This window comes from Panthera leo, chromosome A1 (genome assembly GCF_018350215.1).
Source record: "Panthera leo isolate Ple1 chromosome A1, P.leo_Ple1_pat1.1, whole genome shotgun sequence".
NCBI classification, from domain to species: Eukaryota; Metazoa; Chordata; class Mammalia; order Carnivora; family Felidae; genus Panthera; species Panthera leo.
In genome coordinates this window covers 121963464-121981940 of record NC_056679.1, presented here as the reverse complement: position 1 = coordinate 121981940, position 18477 = coordinate 121963464, and the positions used below count along the sequence as shown (strand labels likewise).

Here is an 18477-nt window from a genome sequence, read left to right as displayed (position 1 = left end):
TACATGACAAAGCCAGTAAAAGAAATCAGGGACATATTGAGGCTGTTGAAGGGTGTGATCGGGAAATCTAAAAATTATATTATTTGGATAGGATTCCCTGGGGTTTTTGGCGGATTGCTATTGAGTGGCAGTTTCATTCTGGAAACAACAACTCTGATATGTCACTGTTAGCCAGAGCCAACCCATCGCTCTTGCTTTTTGAACTCCATCCACCATTGGTCCATGGAGGAAACAAGTTTTTTGACCAGGGTGAGGCTTAATGCTTCATTAATTCTCTGAAAGAACATGCCTCAGGACCAGGAAAGATGTGCCTGTGGAAAATAAACCTCAGTGCAGACAGCACAAGAGACCTTTAAATGCTTCTTTTCATGTTTTTTTTAAAAAATGGAATTAAGATGCATATTTTTTAAAATGAAAAATGACTGGCATTCTTCCCACTGAAAATGGGAAGTAATTTAATTTGTTAGTGGTTTATTTTATTTGACAGTCTTTGTACATACTCGATTTGGTTTGTTACACTGAATTACCCTTTAATAATGGGCACACATAATGCCAGACTCTGCCCCCCAGGTTGGTTTGATAATTGGATGAACAACCATATTGTTCCAAGGTTTTCGTGACAATGTGGACAGAAGCTATTTGGAAAACTCCTAACCAGAAAAGCCTTAAGCTGTTTTTTTGTTTTTTTGTTTTTTTCCGATGAAGTTAATTGCTACCCGGTGAACAGTCATTCCACTACCCAATTTTCCTGAGCAATGCTGAGTTCTGTAATCATGGCTGAATTCCCTGAGTGGATAGAAGGGATGCCTAAACCCCATAGCCAATAGAAAAAGTCTGAAAATCTTCCCCAGGCAATCTCTCAGAATGAACCATTTTCCACAAATGGAAGTTAATGGTAAAAATTCTAAGAATAGCAACCATAAAGGCAGAAGCGAGACTGCCAAGTTCAAGGGCAGCTTCACAGCTTAATAACTGTGCATCCTTGAGCAAGCATTATGGTCTCCTTTGCTTCAGCATCCATATCTGGGAAATGGGAACAGTATCAGTACCAACCTCTTAAGATCATTGTGAAGATTCAATAAATGCTATGCCTAAAGTGCTTAGCACAATTCTGGCCAAAGTAGGTTCTCTGTAATTTTTTTTTCTTATTAGATTGCATATATCAGGCACTGTGCTAAGTTTTCTCAACAACAACAAAAAAAGCTACTGAGAGAGTTGCTCTCTCTAACATCATGGAAGGGAGCACTGACAGGGCAAAAGGTAAAGTAACAAGCCGGAGGCCAGATGGCTAGAAAATGGCCCGCCCAAGATTCAAATCCAGTTTGGTTTTAAAAATTTTCTTACACCATGCAACTTCAGATTTTGTGTTTGTGTACCCCCCAGAAGTTTGAAAACTCATGTTCTTTTCTGAGCATTTCTAAATAGATGAGAAAGCATTTTCCATCGTAATGGTAAATAATTCCAAAAGATGATTTCAGGAGTATTTTGAACATAGGCAGTTTAAAATAAAACTTTTACATCACCTTTTTAATGCATCCCCTGGAATTTAAATACCATCTTAACTGAATACCCACCAATATCCATTAAAAGAGTATGTGAATTGAGGCCCCTGGGTGGCTCAGTCGGTTGAGCTTCCGACTTCCGCTCAGGTCATGATCTCACTGTCTGTGAGTTCGAGCCCACGTAGGGCTCTGTGCTGACAGCTCAGAGCCTGGAGCCTGCTTTGGATTCTGTGTCTCCCTCTATCTCTAACCCTCCCTTGCTCATGCTCTGTCTCTCTCTGTCTCAAAAATAAAATAAAACATTAAAAAAAATTTTTTTAATAAAAAGAAGTATGTGAACTTCTTAAAAAGTCAGAACTTTATATTCTTTTTCTTCTTGAAACATATATATTCATTTAACTCCCCCCAAATAAATGTTAAAAACTTTCTTTGATCATTTCTGAACAAAAATAGATTCCTAGCCCCACCCCATCTGTGTGTGACTGTAAGGGTTTAAAATTCTCGTGGATATAATCATTGCTAACATTAGTACTAGAACACAGTTGACCTGAACAACATAAGTATATAATTCTGACAAATAATGATTAAACATAAATAGTAAAACTTTATTAGAAATTCATATTGTATCGAGCTGGGGGTGGTGGCATTTGTGGGGCATTGATTAAAGGCATCATCCAATTACCCCTCCCAGAAGTGTTTATACCTTGGATAGTGCACCATCATAAGATTGAAGATGGGTTAATGAATGTCTTTTGTGTTTTTCTTTCACAAAGAGGAGAAGGAGAACTTAGGCTGTGGGAATCTCCTGGGATGATTTTGTTTCAGAAAGGAAAATATGTGGAGGCTAGTGATAGGGGAATGGTTGCCTTTTAAACTGTTCCATATAGTTCTTGGGAAGCCATTACATAACTCCTGTTTTTTGAAGATGGCCGCTCTGCCACAAAGCTGTGTTGCTTTGGAATAAGGATACTTACAGGAGGACCCAATGGCTCTCCCTTTTTGAAGATGACCTACTCTCTTCCTTGACAATGAAGTCTTGGTTGTCTGTAGCTATTGGCTTTATCCTTGACTTAAAATAGTTGTCATTGGAAAGTCACGAAGGATTTTTCATTAAGAAAGCCCAGAGAAGGGCATGGTGGCAATCTTCAAGTGATGCTGGAATTTGTAACTTCCTAGATTCTGCATTTTCTTAATTGTGTATTGCTTCTAGATGGGATAGTATAACCACCCTAGATCCTCCATTCAGCCTTATACCTAGAGCACCAAGGTCACGGTTTCCTTGCACCAAGGAGGAGGTAGACAGCTCTCATCTGTTTCTTTTCTATGTTAAACAGACATGGTTTCAGCTTCCCAAAAGGGCTTGTTAGGAACAAAAAGAAAGGGTAGGAAGTTGTGTGTTAATCTGTCTCCACTAAGCTTCCTAAGGAGCTTCCTCTGTGTGGTAAGTGCTTAGCATGTAATAAATGCTGAATACATGTCCTTTTTTTAATGTTTTATTTTTTTATTTGAGACAGAGAGAGAGAGAGAGCAGGGGAGGGGCAGAGAGATACAGAATCTGAAGCAGGCTGCAGGCTCAAGCTGTCAGCACAGAGCCCAATGCAAGGCTCAAACTCCCAAACCGTGAGATCATGACCTGAGCCAAAGTCAGATGCTTAACCAACTGAGCCCCCCAGGTGCCCCTCAATATGTGTTTATTGAAGGTTTTATCTGGGTCCAATATATGGTCATAACATTCCTACATGTACTTCTTAACTGATGATATGGAGACCTCCTAACCCATGATGTTAATATAGCCTATCAGTCCCAATATAAAGTAATCTCAACTATTGGGACAGAGGTGAAAGCATCTGTCACACATTGACAAGGAGATATGGATAAATCCAAGCATGGATTTAAATGGACAGAAATTTTTTCAAAAGGCTCCATAATGTCAATCATGTTAATTGTACTTAACAACCAAGGGTATTCAAATGTTGGTCTACCAAACTCAAACATATTTGACCCAAGGTTACTGAACAGCTGAAATCCATTCACATCCTTCTACATATGATCTTCTCTCCCTCTTTCTTCTCCATGACTCCATCTTCTTTCTGTTCTTTAGCTCCTATCAGGCCATCTCTTCTCTCTCAGCCTTGCCTTGAATCTGTCAACTTGCTGGGGCACTGGAGGTTGCCATGGTAAACACAGCTGTTGTTTTTTCTCTGTGAAGAGTCGGTGCATGAAGACACTTGAGTCCTCACCTCTAGCCTCTTCCCGCTGTGCATTTTCACAGATGTCGTTTCAAGTGGGGGCTTCAGGGGCTTCAGGATTCTGCACAGCTTTCCTTGTGTATCTCTGAGGGGGTGCTTTGTGACCAATGGCACCTGCTTAGGTGCTCTGGAAGATTGTGAAGAATCGCCTGCATGGTCACCAAATAAGCCAAGTGACAGCAACATTCATTTTGTTAGTAAATGGCTTCTGGGAACTGAAAGATGATCTTGTATTTTCCAAGAGGAAAGGCAGGAAAGATAATTAGAAAATAGCCGGGGCAGGAGGACTGAAGGAAGGGTGGGGAGAGACAGAAGGAGTGGTGACAGACAGAGCAAGCAAGGGGTTGCTGAACCAGAAGGGGAGTCTGTATTGGACAGCTATCCCTGCTCCCTGAATCCTCCCTGTCCTCACAGTCACATCTGTCATCCAGTGCTCACTACTGAGCCAACATCTGCTGCTGTTCACTTACAAACCACTGCAGCACAAAGATTCCTTGCTGTTCCTCCTATACTGTAAGCACAAGCCACTCTCAGGTGCTCCAACCTTTGTACTTGTTCTTCCCTCCTCCAGGAATGCTCTTCTCCAGACAGCAGTAAGGCTCCCTCCCTCACTGCATTCAGATCTCCCCTCAAAAGTCATTCCCTGAGAGACATCTTCCAGAATCACCCCACCTCAAGTAGAAGCCCATCCACTGTCTACCCCCTTACCCAGTTCAGGTTTTCTTCATGTCTGGTACAGAGTAGGGACTTCAGTATTTGTTGAGTGAATAAATCACGGACACCTTCCCCCAGAAACGCATGGAATCATACAGTTGTACACATGTTCTTTGCTCTCTTCCTCCTGAGCTTTTGCGTGTGCTGGTCCCTCTGACTAGAGCACCCCCCACTCTGCCTGATCGAGTCCTACAAACCCTTTGTACCCTGCCTGCTTTCATAGCCCTCTCCTTTTGAGGTCTCTGTTGACCTCCCCAGGTGGACACATAACCCATTTGGCCAACACGGCCTGGGCAGTGCCCACCGACCTCCGTCACAGCACAGATGCCCTGCACTGAAATGTCTCTTCACTTGTCTCTTTCCCACACACCCCAGTGGGCTCTTCCAGGGCCTACAATAGAGAGCCACCAAGGGCTTAGACTCCAGAATCAAGAGTGCCATGTGTGTGTACCAACTGTGTGACTTTACACAAATTACTTAACCTTTCTGCCCTCAGTCCCCTCATCTGTGCAAAAGGGATCATAATATCTACCAACATAAATCACAGGATATTGATGAGAATTCTCTGATGAATTGCTGGAGTGTTTATATTTTTCTTTTTTCTTTTTAATTAATTTATTGTCAAGCTAGCTAACAGTGTAGTCTTGTAATTGCTGAAGTGTTTAAAACATCCTAAGCTGTTAGCTGGGGAAGAGGATAGTGAGTGGAGGGTGTCCTGTTTGAGGTGGGCTGGGCATGGAGGGCCTCCCTCAGGGGAGATAACTGAACAGAGACCTCGCTGCTGAGAGAGAGGCAGTGGTGTGGTTCTCTAGGCTCCTTACATCCCACTAACATTACAGATGAGATCTATTTCTATAAGCTTTATGGCAGGTTAGACTCTGAGACCCCTCTCTTGGGACCTGAGATGTTATCATCTGATTTTCTAACATGATGCTGGTGGTCTTGCCCACTGGGCTAGTGTGTTCATCCTTTGGAATCAGGCTTAGCACGATGAGCTGTAACTGAATCAAGGTCCAGAAGGAATATGAGGCACCTGAGGGAGGGACATGACCAAAACCCAGCAGTGCACTGCAGAACCACCTTTGAGGGCCAAGGACTCTCTTCTCATTGCAGGCACAATGCAGCACTGGCCTTGTCTCACAGTTGATTCTAGCCTTGTCAACTACAGCCAACATTGCTCAGAAAAGAGGCTTTGAACTACAAACTAAAGGTCCTGGCTTGGTCCTGGGTTTTGTCCAATTCTGGTCCTGTCATTTGGCAAGAAGGGGTCTCTGGTCCTGTGGAGAACAGTTCAGGAACATGGTATGGGGAAGGGGCAGAGGAAGCTCTGGGATGAGAGGTAGAAAGCTGGGTGACCATGGACAATGTACATCTGCTGATTTTAGGTACTGCCTGGGCCAGTCATTTTCAAACTTTCCTTATCCACAGAAATATTTATTTAAGCATGATATAAATGAGAATCCAAACGTACTACCAAGAGCAGTGAAGAGGGTAAAGCCTTGACAACCACAGCTTCCCATTAAATTCCCCATCCCCATCACACAAACACACACACACACACACACATACACACACAGGCACACGCACAGACACACACACACGATGGCCCTTCCAAGATTTATTGTTCCGTGATTCAGTGTCACATCTCTATAGCACAGAGTCCTTCCAAAATATTAGGCTGAACCAGAGGCAATAACTGAGATTTGATGATTTTGGACCTGCAAAAATGGCAAGATCACATTTCACACTAATAGTTTCGTCTGCACCATTGTGCTCACTCAGGAACCAAATAGCCTCGGTTCAGCTCCTCACTGTACTGTATGTGTGCCATTGGACAGGATACTTCACCTCCTTGATCCTCCCCTGTAAAATGGACAAGCAGAATAGTCTTCCCCAGTGCTCTGCCCAAAGAAGTCAGAAGGCTGAATGAAGCAGAGCCCTGGCGTTGGGGCTGGTGAGCTCTGACACAGTGCTTGGCCAATAGCACAGAAGCCCTCCATCAGTGTCTTACAGAGAAAGCCCTAATGAGGGCCTGTGGGCCCAACTCAGAGAACAGTGTCCTATTCTTCTCCCTGCCTGGCCTTGAAGGGAGTATGTAGCCAGTGCAGTTGGAAAACACAGTCCCAACAAGGCTTCCCAATCAGTCATCCCGTCCAGTTTGAACCAGACCCCCACTCTTCCTTCCTGTGAGGGGCATCACTAGGCAGTGGGCAGGTCTTGACCTGGACATGAGAATGGTGCTGGCATACCATGAATGACATTCCTCCCTCTGCCTTATCTAGGTAAGGCATTAGAGGCTCCCTCCCCAGATACCTACGCGGAGCCTTCCCTATTAAGTGGTACATCATGGAATATGTCAGCCTGAATTAGCAGGCAGGCCCATCACGTTAAGCTGACGCTCTGGGCTGGCAGTTCCCACTTTGTAATGCCTCTTGATCCTGGCCGTCACGCTCCCTCCCTGTCACCACAGCCACGGGAAGCCTCCGCCGACAATGCACAGTAATGAAGGAGGCTCAGGGAAGAGTTTAGGAGGAGCCACAGGAAGTCCTTGCAGATTCCATTTCTTCTGGGGCCCTGGGGAGCCCGCTTTGAGCTCTGCTACCTCTGGGAGGGGGCTGGTGGGGAGGCAGAGGAAGCGCAGGTAGCACTCAAAAGCTCCAGGTGGGGCGTTCCTTTATGACAGACTACAAAAGCATGGCATGTGTTTTTGGAAGTACACGGAATAGTCACTCCTATTCAAATACCAGGTACACCTACATCACCTAACTGAGGTTTGTAGAGGCAGCTCAACTACAAAACTCTGACTACTGCTACCGTTATTATTATCAGTAATAGTGTTGATTCCATAAATTCCCCTGGCAGCTTATTCGTGTCACTTACAGAGCATTTATTACTTCCTGCCACGTATGATATTTGCATGTGGTGTGATACATTGGAAGGAGCACTAGGTTTGCAGTCAGGTAGGCTCTGGTATTAAATTCTGACAATGCCCCGTAGCTCATAGCTGGGCAACCCTGGGCCACTGACTTAGCCTCTCTGAGCCTGAGCTTTCTCTTCGTATTAATACTCACACCACAACCTATTTCACAGAGCTGTTGAAAGAATTACCATAAATAACATCCGCAGAATGATTGACACAGAGGAGTAAATGCCCAATAAATACTTTCAGGTAGAGTTCCCAAGAACAGAGTCACTTTTTTTTATCCATTACAAAGTCTTAATTCAGATGCACCCTTAACTGGTGTTGGATGGTATATCACCTTCCTTTCCAAAATTTACCTCATTTGCCCTCTAACTTGTTCTCCCCTGTACATCAAGAATCATCTAATCAAACTTTATCATACCACAATCATTGGAAATCTTTTTAGTTCTGCCCATTTCTCTAAGGATAATGGCAAAAATTTGGGGGGTGGGGGCTTGCCTGTGACCTACCCTATCACTTCATCTCTTACCATGGTTCCCATCACTCTCTCTGTCTTAACCACATTGATCTATTGACCCTTCATTTTGCTTTACCCCCACCCTAGGACCTTTGCACATGCTCTTGTCCCTGACTGGAACATTCTTTCCTCCCCTCCTGGCCTAGTAAACCTGTTCTCATCCTTCACAGTCATCCATCCAATACTTCTTCAGCAACAGCTCTCCAGGCCTCCCTGACCATGTTAAATTCCCTTTGGCATGATATCATCTATGTGGGGGCACTTACATTTTGTTGTGACATGACTTCCTATATCCCTCCTCCGTCTAGCCCTGCTCTATGAAGGCAGGAAATGTCTGGTTTGGTTCACTGGTTGGATTCTCTAGGACATTGTATGGAGCCCAGTAGATGTTGCTCAAAGAACAAGAAGGCAGGTGAACCAGAGGGCATGTTATCTCCACAGATCCCAATGACCTTTCCTGATAACTAGGGCACAATGGGTGTTACTGGTTTTTCAAATAGTATGGCCCAGAGCTCAGGAGGGCCAAGTTAATAACCCATGGTCACACAGCCTTTCACTATGTGGTCAGTCTGTGATGAGAACCAAGGTCTTCGAGTTCTCTCCATTCCTGAGTTTATGCTCTAAAACCATCATCCATAATTGGCATAGGGGGCACATGAAGGCTTGCCTTCCCCTCCCTGTTCTGGTGTTCACAGGATTCCCACCACATCCTACATCCACATCTCAAGCCAACTCTGTCTTCCAGGGTGTCTAGCACCAGAGCTGTATAGGACTCTGAGTTCTCTGAATTGCTTACTTATTTAAATTATTTAATTTAAAATCTCCTTCAGAAGTGATCTGAACTCCCTTCAAGACTGAACTGGGAGAACTATGTTTTGTCAAAGGTTATACCATTGAAGTGAGTACACTTCACAAAATGTAACCTTTGTTTCTGCCCTCTTCCCCTCACCCCTTGGGTTGAAACAAATTCAGAAGTTGAAGCCTTAATCAACTACCTGGTAGCAAATTAGTCAACAAGTTAGCTCAGCTGCAAGAGGTGACTTCCTCATAAAGGAAATTTTGGTCCTTTTTTTTTTCTTCTTTCTCTTAAAGGACAACATCTGTGTTTTGTGTTTGTTTTGGTTTTTTTTGTTTTTTTTTTTTTTTTAATTTTTTTTTTCAACGTTTTTTATTTATTTTTGGGACAGAGAGAGACAGAGCATGAACGGGGGAGGGGCAGAGAGAGAGGGAGACACAGAATCGGAAACAGGCTCCAGGCTCCGAGCCATCAGCCCAGAGCCTGACGCGGGGCTCGAACTCACGGGCCGCGAGATCGTGACCTGGCTGAAGTCCGACGCTTAACCGACTGCGCCACCCAGGCGCCCCTGTTTTGTTTTGTTTTTAGTCTGTCCCCGGCCAGGCATTGCTGTTCTCCCTCACCTTCTCAGGAACCAGTTCACCCAGGAGTTGTCAGAAGTGCCCTTGAATTCACAGAGAGAGTCAGGGGGTGCGCCTGGGTGGCTCAGTCGGTTAGGCATCCAACTTGGACTCACGTCATGATCTCATCGTTTGTGGGTTTGGGCTCCGCGACATGCTCTGTGCTGACAGCTCGGAGCCTGGAGCCTGTTTCAGATTCTGTGTCTCCCTCTTTCTCTGCCCTTCCCCTGCTCATGCTTGCTTGTTCGCTCTCTCTCTCAAAAATAAATAAACATTAAAAAAAGAGAATCAGAAGAGTCTGGGTCTTCTTGTTCGTATTTGCCTGGAAGACCTTCATGTGTGGGAAATGATTTAACTGCCTGATTCTTTGACCTGTGGAGAACAAAACATTTTCTTACATATTCTTATTCACTCTTTCAACAAATAATCACTGAGGACCCTTTAGATATCAGTAAGCTGACCATATAGTTTATTGTCCAAATGAGGATAGTACCTGGTTGGTACACCGGGTAGTAAATATAAACCAAGATTTTCCCAGGTAAAACAAGTTGTCAATGAGTGCCATGTATGATCATGGCTGAATTTTAGAATTAACTGTTAGAATCTTGGGTGATTATATATTTTCACAAAATGCCCTTAAAGATTGGGGGAAAAAGCCAGGATGGGGTCTAGACCTCCAAAGCCATGAAGTATATATATGTAGGTCAAAGTTGAACTACATATTCCTAAAATTTTCCCACAACTTCCTTTTCAAAATACATTTCATGTTTAAAACAAACAAGCAGCTTGGAACAACAGGTCTGGAATCTAATGCCTGGTCAGTAGCTTCTAAGCGCACTTTCTCTAAGATGAGGCCACCTAGAAGGTCCAGGGAAAATGCTTAGAATCTATAAAGTATGAAATTGCCCATGAAGGCTAAGTGATGATGACATCTTTTGAGAAAAAAGTAAAACTAAAAGTAGCAGAGGGAAAAATAAAATAAAAAAAAAAAACTAAAAGGAACTGAGGAAACAGGAATATGTGATTTATCAGTCTGCTTATCTAACTTCAAGCTTTTTAAATGTGATTATGATTTTGTGTTGTGATGATGAAGGACATAAACATGCGGACGTTTTCCCTAGTGAAGAACTTTGGTTCTGAAGTGATTTGTTTCTCTTGCATCCCAGGTGCCTGTTCTGAGACCCATGGACCTGATGGTGGAGGCCACCCCGCGAAGAGTATTCGCCAATGCACACACGTATCACATCAACTCCATATCAGTCAACAGCGACTATGAAACCTACATGTCAGCTGATGACCTGAGGATTAACCTTTGGAACTTTGAAATAACCAATCAAAGTTTTAGTATCCTTTCCTTGGGGTCAATAACCAGTTGGCTTGAATCATATGTATTCAGGTATGAGCAGGCTTGGGGGGAAATAGAAGAGAGAGGAGCAGTCATAACCACAGACTCCTAGCACTTGTGGAGAAAGAACTATGCTCTTTTAAATTACATTGGTGCCCATCTTTCATCGTAACAAAGTTAGAGAAGTATTGAATTACTAAAATAGTGGTCCAGGACTAGCTCTGGATAGGAAGTCTGAATCACTTCCTTTATGCAGAGGCATTTGTGTGTCGTGAATTAAAATCAGTTGTGACTGTATCAACTATAAGACCCTAGAATTCAGTTAAGATTCCTTTCTCTTGTTAAAGGATCTATAAATGGCCTGTATGGACAGCATGGACCACAGGTACACATGAGATGGTTTTCATCATACCATAATAGTGGAAATAATACTGGCTGCCACTTATTGCATTCCAAGCACTACAATAGGAACTTTATGCATAGAATCTCATTGTTTAAAGTATTATTTATTTGTTTTGAGAGAGAAAACATGCGCAAGCAGGGAAGGAGCAGGGGGAAGGAGAGAGAGTGTCCCAAGCAGGATCAACACTGTCAGTGAAGAGCTCAATGCAGGGCTAGAATCCATGAACTGTGAGGTCATGACCTGAGCCGAAATCAAGAGTTAGACGCTCAACTAACTGAGCCACCCAAATGCCCCACATAGAATCTCATTTTGAGAAGTACACATAACATAATATTACAGCTTGATGAATTTTCACCCAACACACACCTGTGTAACCAGCATCCGGATCAAGAGACACCAAACTTTACTAGCAGTCCTCAAGTCCCCAACACACTTCCTTCTAGTCTGCATACACCGAAACCCTAATGTAAGGTTTCTTTCTTATATCAAAGAAACCCTAATGTAAGTATTACTATCTCTTCTGTTAGCTAAAATCCACAGATATCAAGAAGATGTTGAATGAATGTCTGAGCCAACATTCTTACTCCATTATGATGACCCGCTCTTTAATAATATGGATCGGTCATTTATTCACTACCTGCCCTGTGGTCTGTGCCACCACAAACCTGACTGTTCACTTGAATTTCCATTCCGTTCATGGTTTCTCAACCCAGGAAGCTGAGCAGCTGACCTAGGAGTCAGTATGGATTATTTTCTCTCCCTCACCAGCCTCCATGCCCCCAGCCCAATCTGTCTATGAGGGCTGCCAATGCTTCCTCTGAAATATATCTCTCATCAACTCATTTCTTTCCATTCTGCTCCTCCTACCCTATGGTGCTGTAGGCCATTATTCCTTCCTCTGTGTGACTGCAGCAATCTCCTGTTCAGTCTCCATTTTTTCTTGATCTCCTGCATACTTCATGTTCTCATAACAGAGTGGACCTTTCAGTATTTAATTTAGATATCATTCTCCCCCTGCTTAAAACAGTCTAGTAGCTTCCCAATGAATTTGGAATAAAATCCAAGTTCTTTACCTTGAACTGTAAGATTCTAAGTGAAATGGGCCCTGGCTCCCTCTTTGATATCCTATCATGTCACTCTCCCCGAAATCACTCTGATTCAGCCAACTAACCTCTTTTCTGTTCCTGGGTAACCTTGTTCTTATATCTCTTCTTTGTATTTGCTGTTCCCTCTTTCTGGAATACTCTGTCCCTGGAGTTTACTTGGCTAACTACAAGCCATCATTCAGACTTCCATCTAATGTCATCTCCTCAGAGGTCCTTTTCCAGTAACTTGCCAGTAGTCCCCAGTAGCCCTCTCTCCTTGTTATCTTCACAGCACTTATCACTATTTGAAATTGCTTTTTTACTTGTGTATTGGGGTTTCCCCATATTTGAGTATAAATTCTATGAGAGAAGGGACTTTGTATGATCCATTCCTGTAGCCAGTACCTAGAACATTCTCAGACACAGAAAATACCATTTTGGTTGGATAGGTCAAGTTTGAAGTGCGATAAAGTCACTGAAGTGCAACTATCCAGTAGATAGTCGATGGTGAAATGTAACCAGGAAATCTCACTTTAAGAGTATGTTGGTTAAAGTAAAGCTCTGAAGGTTGTGATATAAATAGACCTCATAGTGGCTCAAACACATAAAAGATGACTTCTGTTATAATGGAGTCATTATGATGATCACCACCAGCAAGCATCCTTCTCCAATCAGTTAATCAGAGAATTAGGTCCTTCCACCCTGCAGCTCCCCAGTGTCACCAGGCTTACTTGCAATCAGGACAGCAAAAGGAGAAGATCGTAGAGAACCACACATGGGAGACTCTTTTGAGCCAGGCCCTCAAATAGCATGAATTCCATTGGTTAGAAGTCAGTTACATGGCTACCTCTAACTGCAAAGCAGGCTGGGAAACGTAATATAGCTATGCATGTAAAAAAAAAAAAAAAAGATTAACCTGGTTTGGTACACAGTTAGCTAGTCTAGTCTCCACCACAGAGGAGTGCTAGATACTTGCCCAAGGCTTTTTTTTTTTTAAGTTTTTATTTAAATGCCAGTTAGTTAACATACAGTGTAACATGAGTTTCAGGTATATAATAGAGTGATTCATCACTTCCATACATCACCTGGTGCTCCTCACAACAAGTACACTCCTTAATCCCCATCACCCATTTTACCCCTCGCCCACCGCCCTCCCCTCTGGTAACCTTCAGTTTGTTCTCTGTAGTTAAGAGTCTGTTTCTTGGCTTGCCAAGGTTTTTTAAGGAAGGCAGCTTTAAGCAAGTAGTGGCAGTGATGGAGGCACTAAGACCTGACCCTCACGACCATGACTGGCATCTCTTGTCGTTCACAGAGTAGATTCTACATAATGTCTGAGCCTCCGACAACCTGCCTACAGATTGTGCATAGAAGTGTGGCTGCTAATAGAATGAATGTGGGTGGTGGTTCCCTTTCTCCTTTTACATCTTTTCCAAGAGCCAGAAATCTGCTCAGACTTAGCTGCTGTCACTCTGAGTGCCGGCTGTCCCCAGTCTAGATGACATGTTTTCTGGATTTGCCCCTAGGCCTTCAAGAGGGAGGGGGGGGTTTCTTTAGGCAATTTGGGAGACAGATGCCTGGGGGAGAATGCAAAGGGGAAATATTAATAGCACAATTTAGGTTATATTCTGCAGATGTGTGACAGCCTGCCAGATGCTGGCATACAAATGAGACTGTGCCATTCACCCTTAAAACAGCCATATGTAAAATAATTATTGTCATCATGAGGATGATGATCACTGATATCTATATAGTTCTTTTCAACCAAACCGCCTTAAGCACTAAGCTGACTGTACAAACTGGGCCCCTTTTGCCTCTCGTCACTGAAGTGAAGCCACCTCTGGGGTAGGAAGCGGCCATCTTTCAAAACACCCTCAGAAAAAACACCAACCACCAGGCAGGTATTTTGAATCATACATTGTTTACTACCATTTCTATAATGCCATTTATCCACTAAGAAGGCTGTCAAACATGGCTCAGGATAGAATAATGTGGGGTTCCCAAAGCGTGGTATGAGTACCACTGGGGTGGTAGGAACACTACGTGGACTTTTTTCATTTTTATGGTTAGGTATTTACAGTCATGAATACTAGAAAATACAGCTATCATATCAGTCTGATGACTTCATACATACTGAAAACACTTAAATTACAAAGTAAGTTATATGTGAAGAAAAGTAGATAGTAAGACAAGTGGTCTTGCAGTCTTGTTTAAAAAATAAAGTCACAACTTCCAGTGCCTGGCATTTTGTGTGACATTGGTCATTGGCATTATGGTTGAGAACACAGGCTTTGGAGTCTCAAAAGTCCTTGAACTTCTGAAAGTCCTAAAGCCTAAAGTTCACACTCAGCTCTACTGCTTACTGGCTGTGTAAGCTTTAATGTGGTTCTTAACTTATCCAAGCCTCTGTTTCATGATCTTGAGAGAGAAGCTTTATAAAAGAGGATTGTGAGAATTTTTTAAGGTGTTTTATATATATATATATTTTTTTTTTATCCATATATACATATACACATATATATGGATAAAATTATCCACATATATAAAACATTTATATTTTAATACGTATATGTGGATAAATTTTGTATATACAGTTGACTCTTGGATCATGGGTTTGGACTGCACAGGTCCACTTACATGCAGATTTTTTTTTTATAAATGCAATACAGTACTATAAATGTATTTTCTCTTATGATTTTCTCAATAATGTTTTCTTTTCTCTAGTTTACTTTATTGTAAGAATACAGTGTATAATATATATGGCATACAAAATATGTATTAATCAACTTATGTTATTGGTAAGGTCAACAGTAAGGTATTAATCATTAGGTTTTAAGGGAGTCAAAAGTTACATGTGGGTTTTTTATTGCATGGGAGTCAATGACCCTAGTCCCCACATTGTTCAAGGGTCAACTGTATATGAAGTATATTCGTGTGTGTGTGTGTATGTGTGTGTGTGTGTGTGTGTGTGTATAGAAAGAGAGATACACATATGCTTGTGTGTGTATACATATACACACATAAAAACATATGCTTAGGCCAGTACCCTGCTAAATAAATTATAAACAGGCTTAAACAAGCATGATTATCATTAAAAAGATTAGGAAACTAGAAAAATTGAATGTTAGTATGGTGGATGCTAGTCTGCTAAATTTATTTCTGGGTCCTCTTCTTAGTTCTTGATGTCTCCTTTGGTTCTGCAGTTGGATGCTCTTCTCAAGATGTTGCTCTTTATACCCTAGTTACCACATATTTGAAGGATCTCTGAGGTCCAGGGTTTTGCGTTTAATACCAAATCAGATTAAGGCATTCCTAGCCCCTTGACACCTGGTCTTGAGTCCTCTCCCTTCCTTCCATAGCTAGTCTGTCTTTGTCTTATGTAACAGGTGGTTACAGGTGGTTACCTTATGTAACAGGTGTATAAGTGGTCCAACTTTGGCCTTAATGGGTTAACTATTTCAGGACAATAATAACTCATTTCTAGATTAGTGATATTCTAGGGCAAGAAGCAGCCATAACTTTTCAAACTGTTTTCTGTGGTATACTTAGGATCCTTTGAACTCTCTTCCCAGGACTAAGAATGGGTTGACCTTGGCTCTTACCCTGTCCAATATAAGAGCTATTAAATAGGCTCCTATCAAGTAAAAGTAAAGGTACAGCTCTTGACAACTGTATACTGAGTACCTATTCTGTTCCAGGCACTGCACTAAGCCATGGGGATACAAAAGTGAAAAGAAATTTTCTGCTTTCAGAATGACATTCATCAAATAATCACACTAATGAGCATATCATTACAAACAGAAATAAGTCCTTTGAGGAAAGGAAATACAGTCCTGTGTATGCTTCTTTTTTGAACTCTGATACAGATTTCAGGGAATAAAAGGAGACTTTGCAGAGGAACTGATTACTGAGTTAAGATCTGAAAGAGGAAAAAAGGTGTGGAGAGATTGGTCTAGCATGTACAGAGGGCGTGTGACAGGAGGGAGTGTGGCAATGTTGGAGAAACTCTAAAAAGTCCATTGTGACTGACGGCCAGAGAATGTGGTGGAGCATGATGCAAACAAGGCTAGAAAGGTTAGCCACATCTTATTCAAGTCTGGTCTCTGGTCATGAAACAGAGGATTTCTCTGATAGAGGACATCTGAACTCTAGAGGTACTTCATCATTGGCCTTGGTCTTAGCTCCCCTGTACAACAGCTTCATTTGTCAACTGAGCTGAGGCCCTTTGGAACTTATTCCCTGATGAGGGGACCATATAACCTCAATTCTTGGCTTCTGTCTCTTCATAGTACCATGGACAGCGGCCCTCCTTTTAATCTGGTGGGATTCTGCCAGGCAGGCTTTGAAGGAAGCTGTGGGGCCTAATACAAGTTTGTCTCCCTTGTTGCTGCTGTGGCTTTCATCCACAAATGTACATATCAATCTGAGGCTGGCATTTAGTGTAAAAGGAGAGTATTCCATTGACACATCCAGAACATTGGTCCGTGTGTCCCAGGGCAGCCTCCTCCTCCCCATTAATAAATGCAGCCTTGGTAGGTTTTCCAAGTTTTCCAAGGCCTAGTGTTTTGCTTGACCCTCTGTGCCTGCCATACCTAAGACTTCTTGAGACAAGGTATTTATCTATGCACAGGGAAAGCCCTTTGGATCTCATGTTGTCAGGGAAGAGGGCAAGAATGAAACTGCATACTTCTTGGGCTTTTTGAGCTTCCTCAGAGCAGTAGGTATAGCTTCATAATCAGGAGTGCTTAGTAGTTAGTAGTAGTTAGCTTAGTAGTTAGACTCCAGAGTCAGATTCACTGGATTGGAATCCAATTTTGTCTCATAAAATCTTTGTGACTTTAATAAGCTGCTTAACACCTCTCTGCCCCTTCATTGTCTCATCAGTTAATGGAGATAATAAATACCATCTATCTTATAAGGTTGTTGTGGGTATTAAAGGAAATAATCATGTAAATTTCTTAGCCAAGTGCCTGGCACAGAAAGAAGGCCTAATAAATAGTAGCTATTATATTTGAAACATTTCCCCAGCCCCTTGTTCTTCTAACCTTGTTGCTTGAATCCCATTCTCTCCTAAGAAAACCACAAGCTGAGGTGATTTACAGTATCTAGGCCTGGCATCTTGACCTATTACTGACCTACTGTGGATTTTCTGCATTTTAAAAAACTAGGCCTTGAGAAGGCTGCTAAGTCACAACAAATGAAAGTAATTTATTGAAATTTAATAACTTAAATTTATTGAGCATCTACCATGTGCATGAGAAATGCCAAGATGCATAAAACTCCATCCCTGATATTATGATTTTTGTAATCTGAAAGGGTAGATGTATCATGCAGAGTTCAATCAGAGAAGCAAAACTGTTGGGAGAGGTGTGTGTGTCTGTCTGTCTGTCTGTCTACAGAGGAGGGGGAGATAGAAGGGAGAGGGAGAGAGACTGACTTATTACAGTGAGTTAGCCTTGCAATTGTGTGACTGGCCAAGCAAGTCCAGGGTCTGTAAGGCAGTTAGGCAAGAATGAAAAATCACAAGGAAGCTGGAAGAACGTGAGCGTGAGTTGAAGCTTGTCCACACATGGACAGTGAGGAGGGAGAACAACTGTGGACCCAGCAGCCTTTTGGAGTCTCTTCCTTTAGGAAAGTCAAAGCTTTCCTTTAAATGTCTTCCAAACTGATTAATTCAGGCTCACCCAGGATCATCTTCCTTCGATTAACTGAAAGTCGACTCATTGGGACCTTTAATCACATCTGCAGAACTTCTTACAGCACCTAGATTACAGTAGCACATAGATTAGTGTTTGATGGAATAAGTGGCAGAAGGTGTGTGTGTACTGCAGAGCAACTGCTTCTTCCCTTTTGTCCTCCAACCCTCCTGAGCCCGTGTTAGCCCACGGCAACCAGCAACATCCTAGAAAGGGAACTCTAAGGATTGTAGTTCAGCCTAACCGAGTTAACATTCCTCAAAACCAGCGAAGTGATTAGGTGGACAGAGGGAGACAGTCATGTGACCATACTAGGGAAGATCAGACTAACAATTTTCAGAGCCTGTATTAAATACCAGGTATGTGATACACATCATCTACTGTAATTTTCTTCCTCTTTTTGTAAATGAGTTAACAAATTTAAAGGCTTTCAAGATTAGGTAACGGGTCACAGAATTTGGGATTAACATTTCAGTCTCATTTCATACTCCAATATAATGTACTCTATCACACCATCTCAAATTACTCAAATCTAGTAATATGGGTTACCTGTTAGGTGTATTCAAGGTTCTATGGAGGCATGGAACAGGAAGAATGATGAAGGAAAGGCTAGACTGCTTCATAAAGAAA

General features: G+C 42.3%; 1 protein-coding gene across 12 annotated transcripts in view; it reads left to right on the top strand.

The window, feature by feature from the left end:
* Positions 1–18477, top strand: part of PPP2R2B (protein phosphatase 2 regulatory subunit Bbeta) — a 314800-nt gene that overhangs the window by 245437 nt on the left and 50886 nt on the right. For all 12 annotated transcript variants that reach the window (XM_042938584.1, XM_042938553.1, XM_042938527.1 and 9 more), the window contains one exon: positions 10488–10665. In XM_042938584.1, the coding sequence (XP_042794518.1) occupies positions 10488–10665 (178 nt within the window). The remainder of the gene's footprint in view (positions 1–10487; positions 10666–18477) is intronic.